At 45.1% G+C, this 20,086-nt stretch overlaps 3 protein-coding genes across 5 annotated transcripts; 1 reads left to right on the top strand and 2 right to left on the bottom strand.

Annotated features, from left to right (window-relative positions):
• The first annotated feature begins 443 nt into the window (after window positions 1–443).
• On the top strand, window positions 444–1,284 carry LOC104583043. The gene is made up of 3 exons (XM_010234712.1): window positions 444–1,004; window positions 1,070–1,217; window positions 1,271–1,284. The coding sequence occupies exons 1-3, from the start codon at window positions 444–446 to the stop codon at window positions 1,282–1,284; spliced, it is 723 nt and encodes a 240-aa protein (XP_010233014.1).
• Window positions 1,285–9,099: 7,815 nt separating this feature from the next.
• On the bottom strand, window positions 9,100–11,050 carry LOC100827562 (cytochrome P450 710A1). The gene has a single exon (XM_003565382.4). It carries the CDS (start codon window positions 10,956–10,958, stop codon window positions 9,429–9,431), a length of 1,530 nt encoding a protein of 509 aa, XP_003565430.1. The 5' UTR covers window positions 10,959–11,050; the 3' UTR covers window positions 9,100–9,428.
• A 3,306-nt stretch (window positions 11,051–14,356) lies between these two features.
• LOC100823146 (phospho-N-acetylmuramoyl-pentapeptide-transferase homolog) lies at window positions 14,357–19,270 on the bottom strand. 3 transcript variants are annotated; one of them, XM_010232308.3, is made up of 8 exons: window positions 18,915–19,270; window positions 18,439–18,516; window positions 18,132–18,358; window positions 17,229–17,679; window positions 17,075–17,139; window positions 16,206–16,399; window positions 15,530–15,738; window positions 14,357–14,836 (listed from the first exon to the last, which is right to left on the bottom strand). In XM_010232308.3, the coding sequence occupies exons 1-8, from the start codon at window positions 19,065–19,067 to the stop codon at window positions 14,654–14,656; spliced, it is 1,560 nt and encodes a 519-aa protein (XP_010230610.1). In that variant the 5' UTR covers window positions 19,068–19,270; the 3' UTR covers window positions 14,357–14,653. The 3 variants fall into 3 exon arrangements, with proteins under 3 accessions (XP_010230610.1, XP_024315419.1, XP_024315420.1); XM_024459651.1 differs by lacking the exon at window positions 18,915–19,270 and adding an exon at window positions 18,595–18,645; XM_024459652.1 differs by lacking the exons at window positions 18,439–18,516; window positions 18,915–19,270 and having other exon boundaries at window positions 17,229–17,536; window positions 18,132–18,271.
• Window positions 19,271–20,086: the final 816 nt, after the last annotated feature.

Below are 20,086 nucleotides of genomic sequence, written 5' to 3'. Positions count from 1 at the left end.
CAAGATAAGAAACGCATGAAGAAAGGAGGTGAGGACGAAACTTCTGACAACGGTGGACCGACGGACTCCTTCGAGGAGTACCGCCGGGCTCAATGAAAACCTTGAGTTGGAACTGCCATGGCCTTTTATCGGACGCGGTAGTTCGTGCACTTCTAGACCTCCAGAAGGAAGTTAAGGCTGATGTTATTTTTCTTTCTGAAACGCACCTAAATAGAGATCGGGCAGATGTAGTCCGCATTAAATTAGGTTTTTATTTCATGTTGGTAGATGAGAGTGATGGTCGTAGTGGTGGCCTTGTTTTACTTTGGAATAAAGAAAATAAAGTACGTTTGCAGTATATGTGTCCCAATTTCATTGATGTCGTGATCGGCCAGCCGGGTGCTGAATGGAGGCTTACTGGTTTTTATGGGGAACCTAGCTGGGAGAATCGTGACAAATCCTAGATGTACATCAGGCAACTTAATGAAGAGCTTGATCTTCCATGGCTCATGCTCGGAGCTTTTAATGAAATAATGTATGCTTATGAGAAGGATGGTGGTAATCCGCGACCTTTGATTATGATGCAAAAATTCAGAGAATGCATTGCGGACTGTGGCCTGGAGGATATGGGTTTCTTTGGTGATGTTTTCACTTGGAGCAGAAATGGAATCAGAGAGCGGCTAGACCGAGCTGTCTGTAACGAGAGATGGGCGGCCTTGTTTCCCATGTTTGGAGTAATTAATGAAGCCCCTGTCCATTCAGATCATCGTCCCATTGTGGTGGATACTGAGGTCCATGCTGGGGCTCTTGCTCCATGGAGCAGTGGCACAAAATTCTTTGAAGCTCGCTGGCTAAAGGAGGAGACTGTTGAAACTATTGTTAATACTGCTTGGGCCAAGGCTGTGGCTAGTGGCGCGAGAGGCATTGCTGCTATAACTAAGCTTGTTCATGAAGACATGCATACTTGGGATTGCCGTGTTTTGAAAGGTCCAGTGAACAGAATCAAGAGATTGAAGCAGGAACTTGTACTGCTGATTCCATTGCAAAGCAGAAAGAATTGCAAGTGACTATTGAGAACTTACTGGAGCAGGAGGAAATATACTGGATGCAGAGAGGTCGTGCTAATTGGCTCCTCCATGGAGACAGGAATAATGCCTTCTTCCATCATTCTGCTACTCAAAGGAAGAAGCGGAACCACATTACCAAGTTGATTGATGAGTCGGGTATTTGGCATGAAGGTACGATACCTTTGAATAATCTGATCTCTAATTATTTTGTGAATTTGTTTCAGTCGGAGGTTCATGATCCTGACCCGGCTGTGATTAATAAAGTCAAGCCGATCGTTTCGGCTGAAATGAATGAATTTCTTCTGGCCCCTTTCTCTAAAGAATAAGTTAAAAAAGCCCTCTTTTCAATTGGGGATATGAAAGCTCCTGGTCCGGATGGACTTCATGCCATTTTTTTCAAAAGATTTTGGCATATTCTTGAAGAAGATTTGGTCCGCGAAGTTCTTCATGCTGTTAATACGGGTGTGATTCCTCCTGGATGGAATGATACGGTTATTGTTCTGATCCCCAAAGTCCAGAGTCCGGAGAAAGTGACACAATTCCGCTCTATTAGCTTGTGCAATGTGGTGTATAAAGTTATATCTAAGATGTTGGCTGCCCGTCTGAAAGTCTTGCTTCCGGAAGTGATTAGTCCAACGCAGAGTGCTTTTGTTCTAGGTCGTCTGATCACTGATAATGTGTTGGTTGCATATGAATGTTTCCACACGATTAAGAAGAAAAGAGATGGTAAATCAGACCTTTGTGCAGTCAAGCTTGATATGCATAAAGCATATGACCGAGTTGAATGGACTTTTTTAGAGAAAATCATGCTGAAGTTGGGGTTTCATGAGAGATGGGTCAAACTTATCATGTCTTGTGTTACTTCTGTCGAGTACTCGATCAGAATCAATTCCCAAGAAACAGATGGTTTTAAGCCGACACGGGGCCTTCGCCAAGGTGATCCCTTATCACCATATTTATTCTTGCTTTGTTCGTAAGGTCTTACAGCCTTGCTTGCCCACGCTGAAACCTCTGGTCAGTTGCAAGGTGTTCAAGTTTGTAGAGATGCTCCTGCCGTGTCCAATCTTTTATTTGCGGACGACTCTCTAATCTTGATGAAAGCTGATGTCCAAAATGCCAATTGTCTGAAGTCTGTTTTAGATCAATATTGTGCTGCTTTCGGTCAGCTCGTCAGTGAGGCTAAGTCCTGTATTTTTTTCAGTCCATCTACTCCCGCTGACCGGCGAGAGCAAGTTTGCACCATCCTAAACATTTTGACTGAATCTCTGACGGATAAATATTTGGGGCTGCCTACCCATGTTGGTGCTTAAAGAAGTGATTGTTTTCAATATCTTGTCGACAGGGTCAGTCAACGGATCAATGGATGGAAGGAGAAAACTCTCTCACTCGGAGGGAAAGAGGTGCTTCTCAAATCTGTTGCACAAGCCATACCATCGTATGCAATGTCTGTGTTTAAAATCCCTAAAACCATTTGTAAAGGGATAACCGACACAATATCGCATTACTGGTGGGGTGACGAGGAAAACCAGAAGAAGATGCATTGGATGGCGTGGTGGAAGCTATGTGTGCCAAAAGAGAAAGGGGGAATGGGCTTCCGGGATATCCATTGTTTTAATTTGGCTATGCTAGCTAAACAAGCGTGGAGACTCATTGACAATCCCGAGTCTTTGTGTGCAAAGATTCTGAAGGCTAAATATTATCCGCATACCGATCTCACTTCAGCCAAACTTAAGAAAGGGGCGTCTTTTACTTGGCAGAACATTATGGCAGGTCTTCAGATGCTGAAGCGTGGCTGCATTTGGCGAGTAGGCGATGGCACTAAGATTAATATTTGGGAGGACCCTTGGATCCCACAGAATCAGTCGAGGAAGATTATCAATGTCCTTCTGTCCAAAGTCAGCGAATTAATTGATCCGGCGACCGGGCAATGGGATATAGAGCTCGTGGAAGATTTGTTCTGGCCAGTGGGTGCTAATAGTATTCTGCAAATTCCAGTGAGCAACTCTATGGAGGATTTTGTTGGTTGGCACTACAACCCCTCAGGCACCTTTTTCGTTCGTTCTGCTTACCATGTAGAATGGCAACATCAACATGGGAAGCGACTGGTACGGAGTTCTGGTCAGGACTATGCGACACTTAACCCTGTGTGGAAAAAACTGTGGCAGATCCGGGTCCCGGCAAAGGTGAAGATTTTCTGCTCGAAAGCACTTCACAGTACAATTCCGGCAAGAGCCATTTTGGCAGATCGTCACATCAAGGTTAGCCCCCAATGTCCTGCTTGTTGTAAAGGACCGGAGGATATACGACACGCCATGTTCACCTGTGATCGAGCGCAATCTGTTTGGAAGCATCTAGGACTGCAATCGATCATTGACGAAGCCTGCTCGGTGGACAGATCAGGTTCTGTGTCGCTAGAACATCTTATTTGCCACAAGAATTCCAAGTCTCCCATTCTGGGCCATCATCCGCTTCAACCGCTTGTTGCAGTCATGGCGTGGTATCTTTGGTGGGAACGCCGGCAAGTTGTGAAGGGTGAGCAGGTGCAGGAGACTAAGCGGGCTGCTGCATCAATCCTTTCCCTAACGGTGAATTATGTCAAATCATACAAAAAGGATGCTGCTCCTCGTCGCCATGGTTGGTCGAAACCTACAGGTGGTATGGTGAAACTCAATACAGATGCAGCTTTTAATGTTGAATTGGGCAGGGGAGCTACAGGAGCTGTTATTCGGGACTCGGCAGGCATTTTTCTCGGCGCTTCGAGCCATATGCTGATGAATGCTGCAGATGTGATCACAGCTGAAGCCTGGGGACTCCTTCATGGCCTTCAGCTCGCTGGACAGATTGGATGTACTCGGGTGATAGTCAACTGTGATAACCTGAGCCTAATCCAAGATCTCCGACAAGGCTACTCCAGAGGTCCAGCTGCGGCTGTTGTTGATGAGTGCCTGACACTTACCAAGGATTTCAATAAGGTGGTGTTCGAGTACTGTCCCCGCGAAGCTAATAATGTTGCTGATCAATTGGCACATGATGTTACTCTTCTTGATCAATTTTGGCTTGATGATCCCCCCAATTCTATAATTCCCCTGTTGCTCAAAGATGTAACCATTATTTGATGAATGAAAGTTTTACCCATTCAAAAAAAAAACTTGACTTGGAAAAATGCTGCTCTAACTTTCTCATACCTCTATCAATGTCATTATATCCACTTAAGACCAATAAGTGTTCATAAAATACATGTATTTCAGCGTGTACAACAATATTTACCATAATAGCCAGTACGTTCGAATCTTCCAGGCGCCATAAAGGTAAAAAAAAAGTCAAATTTGGCCCAAAATTCAATCTTCTCAGAAAATCTATAAAAATTACAAAAAAAAACAGTAATATGAGTCCACCGTTGAGGACAGGATATGAGGAGCGCGTGGGGAATAAGAGGAATAGAACTGTTTGACTTGGGATGGAAAAAAAAACTGTTCCTGTAGAGCTATGTCTATACGTATTTAGACAGTATACGTGCTGGTATTGGACAAAATGGCATGAATAGAGTTATAAAAAAGCTAGTGTCATTTCTCCAAGTCAAGTTCTTGTGATGACATATCTCCAATTGGTGGAAATTATAATGGCATAGATCCAATTAACCCTTTTTGTATTGCTTTTGTTGTTGTTTCCAACAAGGTTTCCAGGGATTTTGTTCTCTGGTAGACTTTCACTTTCATTTTTTAGGCGACCGAGAAAAAACTACTCCCTCCGTCCCATATTAAGTGACTTTTTATTCCATGTATCTGGATGCATTTTAGTATATAAATACGTCCATATTTAGACAAATTGGAGTCACTTAATATGGGACGGAGGGAGTATTTCTCAGTCGATGAATAACAACATTTTGATTCAATCATTGAGATTCGTGTAAGATTAATATAGGTCCGATGGATAAAAAATCTTCATTGGATGACTACGATTGTCAAGTGAGAAATACTATTTCTTAGTCAGCTGAGAAATAGACGCACCCGACTGAGAAATAGACACACCCTTTTTTTAATGTATTCACTCTATGTTTGTTTCTGACGCTATTCCATCCCGTATTTGTTCCGAGATTTATGTGTTTTCGCTTCCACACAAAAAATGAAATGGTGCAAACTGCAGAGTTTTTTTTCTTTTAGTGGATGCGAACTGCAGAGTTTAATACTCCACATGTTCCGGACTGGCAGAATACGCCCCCACATTTTGAAGCCCAACATTAGTGGATAACAAAGCCCAAATCGTTTAATGTTGGATTTTCGATCCCCAACAAGCGAAACTAGAAAACGATGGGTGTAGTCCAGTGGATAATTTTCAAGCCTGCTGCGTACGAATAATCTGTTGCAGCAAGAAAAATATGTCCATGCATTACTAGTGCATATTTGCATAACACGTTAGAGCATCAGCCTAACCGTACATGATTCTAAAAAAAATCAGCATGACCGTACATAGGAACTAATCACGTGCCACACACGAACGGAATACCGAAACCCTAGCAGCCGGCCGACCAAAGAGTCCACACTGAGATTTGTGTGTTTCGGTGACAACGTGATATTTGTGGAGATGGCTTGGTAGTCATTAGTTTGTAGTTGTTGAAGCTGTTTTGAAACATACATACGAAGGTAGAGAAACGTTGTTTAGCCGAACAGGTAAAACAAATGAGACTTTAAAAGTCCACCGCAATACCAGATTCGGCTGTTTTTGGCGTTGAGGTGGACTATGATGATAATCCAGCCTATCCAACCAACTTTTGCCTATTGTTCTATTTGGCTTACAACTTTTTTTTTGTTTTCATGTGTTTTTTCCCATAGTAGATTGTAAAATATGTTCAACACAAGTACACAACACAGTTCAGCAATGCCAATCTAAAGCTCTCCATGCATCTCGATGATCCCATGACTTTTGAGTCTTCTTCCTCATCGAACTTCTAGACTGTCCTACTCGTGGTCCTGCGTCTATATCTGACAGTTTCGCTTCCTAGTAGTTTATATATTAGGATCAAATTACAAATGTTCTGACTTCAAACCTAACCATTCGTGTACATGAGTCCAACTGTAGTCCATGAACATATTTACCACGACTTCAATAGGGTTCATCTAAAAAACATGGAGTGATATCAATATGCGGGCGAAGAAGTTTGAGATGTGTACTTCAACAAATTTTGATGCAACCTTTAGTTGCCCCTTTAGTTTTTGGAGTTTTTATTAGGTATCTTTGTTGTTCGTTTTTTCTTTCTTTGATCCATTCTATTTTGTTATTGGATGAACCGAACAATTATTTTTAGAAGGAAAAAAAATCTGTAGGAAACACTCGATGTGTGGCGGCGGCTCATAAGTACATTGATCGAACGGTTGCACTCCCAGTATCCGCGATAATGGCTAGGACTCTTGATTCTAAAATATAACGCGTTTAAATTTGTGGACGTAAAAAATTATGAAGATTTACCAAGCTTATAAAATGATATAAACATCCACTTTACCAAATCAATACATCGTGAAAACATATTTCATAATGGATCTGCTGATGTTGGTTTAATCCCTAAGATGTTGATAACTTTTGCTATAAATTTGGTCAAACTCTGTAAAATTTACTGGGCAAATTTATACTGAAAACAAAGGTACTAACACGTAAGTTCAGTTTGCACGTGTTACATGCAGATTGTTGGGTGCATTTGACTAGGCGCATACATGGTTGTCTGTTGTCGTGGCAGTGGCACTCGACGGCGCGTGATGCATTCTGTGTCGATCTTGGCCCGTGCAGTGCTTGCAAACACGATGGCTTCAACCACACCCGCGGATGCTGATGTCAATCAGTCGATTACTTTATCACTTTACTTGCAATTTCTTTTTCTAGGCCCACTTTACTTGCAATTTCGATCTACCCGACAGGCACACGACTACACGAGTGCTTTGTCAGATCCAGTGCGCACCCTGACAGGATATTCATACATCAGAGTATCATACATACCCCTCGGATGATCAACCGACCGATTATAAAAACATCTGGAACTCGTGGATCGATCGATCCTGGATGCATCTCACGTGCAAGCTTGCAGCGGTGTCGCGGCCATGTCAGCGGCTATCATCAAATCCATCCACCACAGATCACGAATCCTGTCCTGTGCACGCCGTATGTAATTTGCGAGCAAATATATGGCCAAAACAACATTAGCCCTTTTTCAAAAAGTTGAGACAAAATAACCCTTCTTCCAAACTATTTTTAAATCTGATTTTTTTTGAAAACGTCACTCGTCCTGGCGTTTTCGATTTGACTGAAACGCCACACCTTATGGCGTTACGTCCGATGGGGCAATAATTTTGCGGTGCGGCGGCGGTGGCCGTGCCGTCTCGTCTGCTCCTTGAGTTTTTTTAGCTGTCGTTGAGGTTGTTTTGATTGGGGTGCAAACATAGACTAAGGTGAGGGGGACTAGGAAAAAAAAGACTGTCTGACGTGACGTCTTACATGTGGGCCGTAGTTATCGGTTTTGCCGTTATAGACACTAAACCGGGTGTTTTCGGTTTTCTGAAAATAATTACCCCAAAACCTATGGCAAACTGTTACAAACCATTAGACCTCTGTCTCCGTGAAATTCTAATCCCAAAACCTGTGGCTTTCTGAAATTTACTCATTAGAAATCGAGTTACAGAGTTTTTTTTTTCTCATATCTGGCTCGCAACCATATCGAATCACTTTGATCGGTTAAATAATTGGGAACTTTCACAGTCTATCAACCAGTTGTGCAACAGACACACACAAACAGAAAAAGTATATGCATTTTCCACTTTGTGTTTGGAAGTAAAAGACCGAAGGGTCCTAAAATGTAGGGTATGAAAGAGTAGCGGATTAGGAGTGTTGTCCTAATCCACGGGTTAGGGTTTCCTAGTGTGACTAATTGCTGCCCATCACCCATTCAGAACGCCACTTTTCGACATTGTACATTCCGCTGTTGGAAAAGCAACAATCGAACAATCATTTTGACGCAAGAACCAAGCCACACGTGCCCTGCTTTCACCAATTTCAAAACCTTACAAAGTCGACGCTCAGGAATTTTTTTAGTTCCTATATCTTCCCACACAAAGGTTTTGGACGTGCTCTGCACCGGTTGGCACAGATCACCGTGCATTCGTGCGGCATCGCCTTACGTGCGTCTGTCGGGTCCCTTGCCGTCTAGTCTGTTCGTTTTCGTGCTAACCCAGCTCCGACTTGTTGCTGTATCTTACTCTGCAATAGAGTTAACATGCAACGTAGGAATTGACTAATCACCCATTTAACTGCTCCAGTATGCGACTATAGAGAAAGGCTATATCATCTTCTGGTTGGTAGAGCTCTCTCTCTTTAGGAAAAGAAGACTATGATTGGTAGTACTGTAGTAGGGTAGCTGGATACGTGCCACCATATATATATATACAGAGTATATTTTGCTTCAACTCGTCTCACATTTGACATTTTGGCATTGGTGTCTCGCCTCTTTAGGAAACCTGGCAAAGAGATGCCGTCTAAAGAGTGGCCCAACTACATATTGCGTCGTTGGGTTAATCTTTAATTCTTGTCTCGTCTGGAGGAGAACACCTTAACCAGCAAGCCGTTCGCTGGTGAGAGCTCACATACTCAAGTGAGTATAGACAAATGGAGTATGTAGGACCTATGGTTTCTTTTATAAGTAGAAATCCGAGGGAGCCCCACTCCTTTTTCAGAAAGTAAAATATCAATGTGATCGATATCGTCATGGATCATGCTAGGTCCGGAAGCATAAACAAAGTAGCCCAGCAAACCCAATAATACCTGAAACAAACGTACTATAGTTTTTCTTTTATTTACTCATGTTGGCGGGAATGGCTGGTTATGGCATCACAAATAACATACTCCCTCCGTCCAACATCCGACAAAAGATGTCTCAATTTTGACTAAATCTGAATGCATTTATATTGACAAACTTGAAACATCTTTTATTAGACGGAGAGAGTACCACTATCGGTGAACAGACAAAAAAAAAGGCACAATACTGCTGCAGACATAAAGACCAAGACAAGAGTCGTCGACCCAAGCCAATCGAGCAATTCCATTTCAGATATGATGAGTATGACCAGTTTAACTTTAACACTACCTGCAGTACACCACAGTCCACAGCAACCAAACCAAACCCATTTGTATTCTGCCAGTCTACGAAACCAATAACAAACGAAACAATCGATGAATGGACCAACCCCCACTGGACAACAACGCACCGGCTGACCAGTGCCTACAAATCATCATCACATCGGCACGGCACGACCGGATAACAGGAGAAAAGAGAAACAAAACACGAAACGGAGCGTTGGGGGGAGCAAGGGGACAAAGAGACAGACAGACGGAGACGCGACGAGATCAGAAGGACGGGAATCTGGCGCACCGCTGCTGGAGGTACACGGCGCAGCCGTCCCTGGGCACGATGGTGGGCATGTACACGGGGTCGTCGCAGCCCTCCGTCCGGTCCCGGCGGAAGTCGGCGACGGAGACGAAGAGCGCCATGAAGAGCACGAGGTGGTTGAGCGCGTACCGCTGCCCGACGCACTGGTGCGCGCCGGCGCCGAAGGCCAGGAAGTTGCGCCTGTAGGCCACGTCCTCCCTGCGGTCCTCCGAGAAGAACCGGTCCGGATCGAACGCCTCCGCCTCCGGGAACCCCTGGAACGACGACTCGTACACCGACGGGAACACGATGGCGCCCTTGGGCACCGTGTACCACTCCGTCAGCTGGAACGATTCCCCGGCCACGTGCGGCACCAGCGTCGCCGGCGGCCGGTGCCGGATCACCTCGCGCGCCACCGCCTGCGTGTACTTCATGTTTTGGATCTTCTCGGCGGTGATGGGCTCGCAGGACTCGGGCGACCAGGCCGCGGCCACCTCGGCGCGCACGCGGGCGAGCACGTCCGGGTGCGCGTCGAGCGCGGACACCGCCCAGCAGAGGGACGAGGTGGACGCGTCCTGGGCGGCGAAGAGGAAGTCGAAGAGGAACCCCCCGAGCTCCTCGTCGCCCGTGTGCGCCGGCGGCTCACGCCCGGCCGCCGCGGCCTCGTCGGCCTCGCGCAGCGTCTCCTGCATCCAGTAGTCCACCAGGCACTCGGGCTCCCCGCCGGCGCGCATCCGCGCCTTGCTGGCCCGCGCGCACGCGCCGAGCGTGCGCACCAGCCGGGCCACGGCCAGCCTCGCGCGCCGGAACGCAAACCCGGGGAGGTCCACGGGCATGGCCATGAGGCCGACGTTGAAGAGCGTGTAGTCCTTGGCGAACCGCTCCCTCGCCTTTTCGGTGAGATACGGCCCAACGAAGACCGTCTGGGAGGTCTCCAGGTTCATGTCGCGGCAGGGCACCCGGATCGGCATCGGCATGGCCCCGGCGCCGGCGCTGCTCTGCTCGTCGAGCCACCTGCGGAGGTGGGCGAGGATGACCCGCTGCTGGAGCGCGGCGTAGGTGGAGAGAGCGCGCGGGGTGAAGTTGGGCGCGATCCGGCGGCGCAGGTCCTTGTGGTCCTCGCCGAACATGTAGATGAGGTTGTGGTCGCCGAAGAGCTTCTTCCCGAACGGGTGGCCGATGAGGTGGAAGGCGTCGGGCCTGACGTTGGCGAACACGCGGTGGGACAGCTCCGAGTCGCGGATGAAGACGATGAAGCGGCCGATGAGGAAGTCGGCGGCGAGCCCGGCGCCGGACTCGCGAGCCCGCGCCGCCTGCGCGTCCCAGAACCCGGTCGGGTCGCGGACCATGCGCGCCACGCTGCCGAGGAACGGCACCACGAGAGGAGGGCCTGGCAGGGGGCCCTTCTTGCGGTGGTAGGAGAGCTGCTCGGCCAGGAAGTAGAGCGCCACCGCCGCCGCCAGGAACGGCGCCAGGTCTGAGAAACCGGCGGACAGCAGCTCCACCATTGCGGCCAATGCTGGCTGGGTGGCTCCCAGAGGTTGTCGTGGAGCTCAAGGCTCAAACTCTCTTCTTCTTCCAAACCTGTACACTAAGACTAAGAACACGGGTTTTGTGTTGTACGATGTGTCAACCGGGGAAGGCATATTTATGCCATGCGTGGAAGCAGGGGAAGGAAGGTCGGGGCGGGCATTGGTGGTCACTGGTCAAAGGCTGGCTGGCGCTGGGCAAACGAAAGGAGGCTGGCTGCATCAGGGGCCTCGGCCTGATTGGCTGATGCATGGCTGCCGCGCCGCATGCGTCAGGAGTACAAAACAGCCGTCGTCTGCTTGCGCGTTGTAGATGGTTCTTTTCGGTTTTACGGAACCGGAACGGGGAATCGCGAATCCTAGGTTGGTAGCGACAGCAGGATGTGGGCGATCTGGGTGGCGGGTAGCCGGAATTTGAAAAAAGGCTTTTTACGTTGCAGCGGGAAAGTTTTCTCCGAGCCGAGACTGGACTACCGTGTTCCGGCCGGGTGAGGATGCGTCTAGTCTAGAAGAGAGGACACATGAAAAATGCGTCAAACGAACTCGAAACTCGAAAGTCGATAAAGGCGTCCATGCCGATTCTCTTCGTTTCGTCCTGCAGGATTATTCCTTTGCTCCGGAAGTCTCGTAGCAGCAAGTTTTTCTTGGCCTCGGAAGCTCCAGAAATTCTCCCTTTTTCCGTTGTTTCAAACCTAGGATGCGTACAATTTTGATCGCTTCCTCTTCATACAGTAGGAGTACAGTATACGACGTTTCCTTAATCGGTTAATCGGTTGGGTGCAGACGCCATGGATGATGACAAACCGGCCACCACCAAAGCGACAAAGTCACAGCTCTCCGAGTCCATCAGTCCATGGTCCAAACCGTTGGCGCCTCACCGTGCTGTCATGCATGGCGCGCGCTGCCACACCCCCAGCGCTCGATTGATAACAGCGATCCTCGTCCGACGACTGGCTGGTTGCCTGAGATTGATTCCTGCAGCTACTCATCTGTGACGGCGACGTTTTCTGTAAAATTGCCTTCGACCGATTCGGATCGACTTTGACCCCGGCGGCGTAGAAAGCTGGCTCCTGCAACAAGTTAAAAACCAGCGCGCGGAACGTTCTGGAGTGGCGGCTTGGATTGGATGGAAATGGACGGTCGAAGCGTTGAAATGAAGTTTAGTCGTTGGATACATTCATTTCATGCATGCCCGCTACGGCCTTAAAACGGGGTCAAACGTGTCACTATATTTTTTTTAACTTTTGAAAGTACTATTGTGTGATGCGCCTGACGCTAGGTATTGCTGTAGAGAGAATTTCATATCTGCCACTCAAACTTTGCTCCTATGTCCAAATGTCATAATTATTGCCAAACGAATTTAATATACCTCCCGATATTCAATGCTTGAACCCATGGAAAAGACATAGCAAAATTTAAACATAGATACATCCATATTTGGGTAAATTTGAGACAAGTAATATGTATGGGAGGGAACAGAACATCTTATGATACGTAGCCTTGTGAGTAGATTTTGTCACAGTACGGCACTGCAGCATCGACATCCATCCCACCAGCGCGTGACTCACGTTTCTTGGGTGCCCATATTTTTTGTTAGCACGGACCCTACCACATATACCACATCCGTCCGTCGTGCTTGAGCGGTCGAGCCCACTGCAACGCACGTACACGCCACTGTGCAATGCACGTACACGCCACCGTGCAAATGCAATGCAAACTCCACTGCTAGCAGAGGACGTGCAGGTATATTGCAGAGGACGGCAAGGCCTGCGCCGCAAGCCCGTAAGCATGCGCGCACCCACGCACGCGCTGCTGCTGCTGCGCGGTGCGTAATTCGTTCAGAAGTTCACGTAATCACGTAAGATGGAAGGAGAAGCGACACATGCGCGTCAGGCCGTCAGCTCGGTGATATGCACATTCTAGATTAACTCTTTTGACGGGCCTGGCAGTTGTACTGCCTTCATTCTAGATTAACTCTCAACGTCGGACTTGAGAAAGTTCCCAATCTCATCTACTCGTGTCTCGAGGGGATCAAAAGGAAGTACTCCAGTATGAGACTAAAGTATTACACAGATACCGAGATTTTGGGATTCCTCAGGTCTCAGTTTAATGGGTCTGCCGGCAGCTAGCCGCGTCATCTGATATATACTGTACCCATGTATGCACTGATACGCCTGACGCTCGCGTACCGTTCCGCGTTTCTGGATGGAATTTCGAGCAGTGAAGGCAATGATTGGAAGTCAGCTATAGCTTTAGTTTCATAGTGCTCGTGTACCAATTGATGCTTTCATGCTTAGATTGCTAAGCACATGTGCTGCAGGTCAAAATTGAAGCTTCAAGGTCTCCCACTGCTGTGGCATAAGTTAATCGTGGACACGCCTCCAAGCTGACCCATATAGCCATTGCGATCAAGATTCCTACGCCCATTGGTTGGGCTATCCCTATACGAGAAGCTGACCAGCCGAAGGCTAGATCCCATCCAGTAATGATCTTATAAACAAAGGACGCACATGCAGCGCAACGGGGTTACCGCCCGCCCGAAGCCACCCATATTAGAGTCTGACGTTCGACGTCAGGTGTGCCCCTCCGGACGTTCGCTCTGTGCATAAACTAGACAAAGATGTAGCTTAGGGGACACCCCTCTGAATATACAGTATCCCACGTTATATCACATTGAGTTTTGATAAGAATATTTCAGGACCTGCAGTGTTACAGAATTAGGCGAGGAATATTTGCTTTCGCAGTTGTGGGGTGATATCTAAGCAACTGAGCAAATTCTTAATGCTTCTGACCAGATACATTTGCCTGATCGGCTGGCACAGAGGATAACACAGAATGGTCAATCCATAGTAACTTCCGTTCGCGGTGTGCATAAACTAGACAAAGATGTAGCTTAGGGGGAACTCCTCTGAATATACAGTAACCCACGTTATATGACATGAGTTTTGATAAGAATATTTCAGGACATGCAGTCTTACAGAATAAGGCGAGGAATATTTGCGTTCGCAGTTGTGGGGAGATATGTAAGCAGCTGAGCAAATTCTTAATGCCTGCCTGTGACCAGATACATTTGTCTGACCACAAGGATAGGCTGGTACAGAGGTTAACACAGTGCCGCGTACCAGAGGAGTAAACCCAGGTCTGTAGACACTTTGCATTCCGCACCAAAATGCCACTGGTAGTCTTTGGGCTGAATTGCTTCATAAGCTGAAGACCCGCCACAACACACTACCAGACACTACGGAGTGCTACACCCTACCCCAACCCAATCTCAACCATTTTAGTGATTATAATCAGCAATTCAACTTACACTATATCGTTTCATCTTTCAAGTTGGCACCATTGATATCTCTGTGCTGAAAAGAACAAATGCAGAGTAAAGCTTATCTCCGTTGTGAGTTCTTTTATTGTTGAGAAAAGGGAACTATATTCTGTAAGTTGTAACAACAGTGGTTCAGTTTACTAAAAGTAAAAGGTTACAATTTTGTGCAAGTCGGAGGATACCACGGGCCATGGTGTACCATACTGGCACGGTTTCATTTGAGGTGTTCTACAAACTCCACATGACAAAATTTCTGCAATTCTGCGTATCAATGATTCGTATAGGTTGGGCAATGCTGAAGAAGCTGCCATTCTACAGGCACACTAGAAATTAGATAGAGGTATCTTTCTATTTACGCTGAGACAAGACCAAGGTATCCTGCCAATACTGTTAAGAAGCATGACATGACGTATGCACCTGCCACGATATAAGGTTCCTTTACACCCCACAATCTAAGATAGTAATGAGAGGGAAGAGTTCGCAGGAAATATCTGTTAGTCCCATGGACGTGCTTCAGAGTCAAATTTAAAGGAACCTGAGACAGAAAAGGAGATGGAACATTAATGATCTTTGCCAGCGGAAATGCTAGAATCAAATAAATACGGTTTCAAAGGCCACGATCTACAAAGTGTTATGTTCCTTACAAGATAAAATGGTGAAAATTATTAGCAAACATATATACAAACCCATATACAAATATGTAGCAAACATAATTAAGACCTGAAACCTTTTAGTAAAGATGGAAATAAACTAGGATGATCAGGGTGTTACAGGATGATCAGGACACGACACGATGAAACCAACAAAAATACATCCATGGCGCAAAAGAACAAAGTAGGGTATTAAGGAAATTTAACATCTCCTCTTCTTATGCTAAATTAATTCCAAACTCATTTGTGATTAATTTTGGCAACTCGAAACAAAATACTTTATTGAAATCGAGTATGTTGCAACATCCTTCGCTTAAAAAAAATTGAACCCTGAAAATCAGGATGTTACAGTTTGCTTGTTCTAATCAGAGCAAATATCGATTATGACTAGATACAGGTTCATGAGAAAAGAAGGTGTAAAGCAATACCATAATTTAACCACAATCCAAATGAAAGCAAATAAATATCATTGCTTAATTCATGCAGATGCAAATCTCGTAGAACAGTAACTAAAGGGAATCAACAATAAGCAAGTATCATAATATTAGGTAAAACAAGAAATACAAATAGTACTATACCTGCAATATTACCAACAATAACTCGAGAAAGAAGACACTAGATGCAATTAGCATAGGAATGAACATTCCACTACATGCTGCAATGGTAGCAAGTGCTCCTCCAAGCGCAAAAGAACCAACTCGACCCATAACTATTGAGGCCCTATACCTGTTATGAAAAAGAAAGCCAGTGCAAGCGCCTGCCATTGATGTTCCAAAAACACTCAGTTCTGCAATAATCATGAATAGATGATTCAGCCAAAACCTTACTAGAATCAACACTAAGTATTAAACTTGCAAGTGTTTTTAGTAGAACTAAAAGATCAAGGAGATGGATTAGACAAAGTTAACAGGATAGTATCCATTTAGCACAAGTTAAATTCAGACATGCCATCTATCCTGACTAATGACTACACATAACATCTTTTTTTCCAAACTTCTTTTCCCTTGTTATTTTCCATATTATACACTGCAAGAAGACTGCACTGAACCCTTTTCAGCAAATGGATCACGTATCCTTCAAAAGCTCCAAAAATAAGTAAATTAAATGGGTACAATGCACCATTGACATGTGTCATGAGTTAAAGAGGTTTGTTATGATAGCAAGACCAAAAGTTAGTTTGATGTAAGGAATTAATTATGGTGTGGGATTACTAACTTCGAAAAAATATCTTAACAAGATGAAATAACAAAGTACCTGAGCAAATCGGGAGAGCAGCAACAGACAATCCAGAGAGTGCTAAAGCAGCAACACCACCGGCCAAGCCATCAAGACCATCAACCAATGTTACCCCAGTACCCATGGAAAGAGAACATATTGTAGCCAAAACCAGATAAAGTTTTCCCATGAGTGCAAGACCAAAAGGAGGAGGTAGAGGAACGAGGAATTTCCTTCATGAACAAATTGGAATCAGTAAAGTTGAGTGTTCAAAAAGCCTTGAATATTATCATGAACCTGAGTATAGATTATAGAAATGTCACGAAGATTTTGCTTCATATATCTGTTACTTGTGATATGCTTGATCAGAGAATTTAAGGCCATATGATGTGCCCGATATACCAATATATTAGCTAGGGAAATAGTCATCTTTAAAGTACCAATTGGCAGATCACCCATCGGCTCTAAAATTAACATGTAAACATTATTACTAGCTACTGACTTGAGTTGAAAAATCAATATTTGTTGTGTAAGTCAGCAACAATATAAGATGACACCACAGAATTCCACCTAAGAAATAGTACCGTGGGTGTCACTCTTCTAAATGTACCAGTGTTAATTCATATTTTTAAGAGAAGTTTGTTTATTCTAAAGTAGGTTAGTGAAAATTCATTGGTGTCATTTGACACCAATGCTTAAATGGTAGTTCCACCCTGCAGCCTTCATGTGTTGTATGATTCTGTGCTCTATGACAATCGTCTGTATAGGTAGTTAAGATAGATTTTGCTTTTGATGTTAAGAACAACAAATCGGAAAGACAACCACAATCACAAGATCGCATAGTTGATCAAGCTCTAAATCAAACTGCACCTGGATTCAAGGCACATATCAGTTGCCGTAATGCTTACATGCTGTATGGTGTTGAAATATCTGCAGAACCCAACCAGATAAAGAAGTAAATCCCAGCAGCAGTCTGCACAGTGAACAAAGTTGCTTCTAAGTTGCATTCAATGTAACATGTACATGGAACCCAATAGTCTAATATGAGAAATCGCCACTTACCTGAATCAAGAATCTTATCCACTGAGGAACTTTACGTTTGCGATCCATGGTAAGGTTTGAAATATCATCAAGTAACCCAACTATTGCAAATATGAGGGTTATTATAGTTGCTCCATTTACTCCACTTGAGTTGGAACTAACATGTCTTCTTGCAACTAAAATACCAATGGGAATGAAGAACAGCCCTCCCATTGCTGGGGTTGGCTTTCCATAAGATGGAGAAACGGGCTTCCCTCTCCTCCGGAAATGATGAATCTTCATGCTATCAGCAATTGGTGCAAAAATAAATCCAGCTAATGCTGATAGAACTGCCGATATTAAAAAAGGGCGTGTCAAATAAAATGAGTCCAGAGGAAGCCTAACAATCCTCCAAGAACACCAGTCGACAAACAAAAGTAATGTTGCTAGGAAAGCAATCAGTCCAACATTATTCATCAGCCCTTGTTGAGTTCTGGGAATTGATGTAAAAAATTTCAGTCAGAAACTAGCCATACAGTTCTAAAGGCCTATCTTCTTATTAGTTGCCTTTCTGTTCCACTTAGTACAAAGAAAAGCCTATTTGTTCATATTGGTTTGATAGCTTTTGTGTTTCACTAACCACAAAGAACAAGATTTATATGATCTTTCATAGCATATTCTCTTAATGTATTACTATTACTCCACAGTAGTATTTAACTGTGTACTATTCCAGGAAATTACACTACGGAATCTGTTGCCAAATAACGCTGATACCTAGCCATATTCCTATGATAGTATATGACTTTGTCTTTACAACTGCCTGAATTAGCTACAATTGTTTGTATTTCACTTGCCAGATGCAAGTACTTCATCCATCTTATAAACAAGGGGGGTCTACATAAGCAGCCTCTGAATAAGTAATATATGAAAAGCCAGATATCTTACCTGCTCTTCCTGTGCCCTTTCTCAATGCTGGCGAGCCTATGGGCAGCAATAGTTATCGCACCCTCTGCCCCCTTGAAGCGTCTATCAGTCATCACTGGTAACTCAACATCAGCAATTTGAGTTAACACAGCCTCATCATCGCTCCATTCGCTCTCACTTGAATATAGGGCAACACCAAATGCCTCATCCCCATCGTCATGATGCACCAGTGAGAAATCCCCAAGATCCTACACCAAGTCACTTCAACTAGTAAGATATTCGTGGTGTATGTAACACTGCTATTTGAAGAAGAGAAACAAAACAGTACCTCGTCAAATGCTGTGGCAATCTGAACAGAACCACGCCTCCTTGCGGGTCTTGATGCCATGCTTCCGAATTGGGACTCCTGCAAAAGGTAATGGCAGCGAGATCAATTCAACCGCACTTCCATCTGATGAGATGCAGGTGAATTACAGCCGCATACATTAGTTTGACGCTGCAACACAATCCGCATACCCATCATACCACTACCGACCCAAAATGCGTTATGCTGCCATGATACTGCAACAGTAACCAACCTGAATATTGTACATTCAAATCTGAATAAAATAGCATCGAATCGAATCACGCAGACAACCTTGCGACAACTTGGATTATGTAAATTAAAAAAGAGAGATCACTAGGCGCGACGCCGCCACCGGCCACCCGTGCCGACGCTTTGGCGAATACCAGATAGGCGGCAATCACGAGGCGAAAGCCTAGCTATACGGGGAATGGGGTTCCGCGGGAGATCTAGAAGCTCACCTGCACGGGGGAGGATCGGCGGGAGGACGACGTCGAGGAGGAACGCAGCCGTGGGGGAGGCGGCGGCCGAGGAGATCGCCGGAAGCGCGGGCGTGTGTGGTGGGGTGCGGGGTATGAGGAGGAGTAGGAGGAAGAGGAGGGAGGAGAAGCCATAGCTTGCGGCTCGTCGGCGGTGGGGAAAGGGGAGCAGGAGATGGCCCGGAGATCGATCCCAGGGGTTTGTAACGTATGTTCAGACCGCGACCGGAGGACAGCGACTACTGTTCTTCTTCGACCGTGGCATCGCAAGGAGAATTGGTTATGGCAACCTTTTTCGTTTCGGACTTTTCGCTGGTCGCTTTGCTTGCTTCTATGCGTTGGACCCTTTTGGGAATGTCGAAAGGAAGCTTTGCCTTGAGCAACTCCCGTATGCATCCATGCCCGATCGTATTCGTCCAGCTGCTACCAGCTCTCTCGTGTATAACTGCTGAACTCTCGTGCTTAATTTGGTGAAAACCAGTGCTACGAGTTGTGAAAGCTATGAAAATGTTACAGTACCATGTATGTGGAGAATGCGTAGAAACCTGTCCCTGAAAATCATGATAAGGGAATCTGAACATTGGCGTGCTCTGCAAAAGTCATAAATTGAGTCGGGGTCTCTTTAATTCAAATAAATTTTATGGGAATTTTGAGAATTCTATTCCTAAGCAAATTTTCCTACTCCATATACTAATTGCTTGAGTTGTAGGATATGAAACCATAGAATTCTTTCCTATGAACTTTTTTGCATGCCGGAAATTTTAGTGAGGCCCAGCCTCATTAAAAAATGTCTTTGTTGCTATGACAAACATGGCTAGCAAGTAGGATCTAATCTAATCCTTCAAGTAAGTTCCAGTATTTCTTTATGTGCTACAATCAAATGTCGGGGACTTGGTACAAAGTATCATTTATATCTGTAAGGCATTTGGTGAATACAATTATAGTCAAAGTTGTAAGAGAGGACAATGTGCACTGGGGACCCATGAAAACATTGTGCAACACAGAAAATAAGTATTTAGATTATATTAAATGGGGAAATATGTTTCAGTAAGTTTTTGAGGGAAAAAATTTAGAAATGTTTTTGGGACATGTTTTGGAAAAATCTCATTTGTAATGAACTATTGTGGGTTTCATATGGGCCAAATAGGTTGGGT

This window comes from Brachypodium distachyon, chromosome 2 (assembly GCF_000005505.3).
Source record: "Brachypodium distachyon strain Bd21 chromosome 2, Brachypodium_distachyon_v3.0, whole genome shotgun sequence".
NCBI lineage: Eukaryota > Viridiplantae > Streptophyta > Magnoliopsida > Poales > Poaceae > Brachypodium > Brachypodium distachyon.
The sequence above is the reverse complement of the archived record's forward strand: the minus strand, read 5'-3'. Positions and strand labels throughout refer to the sequence as shown.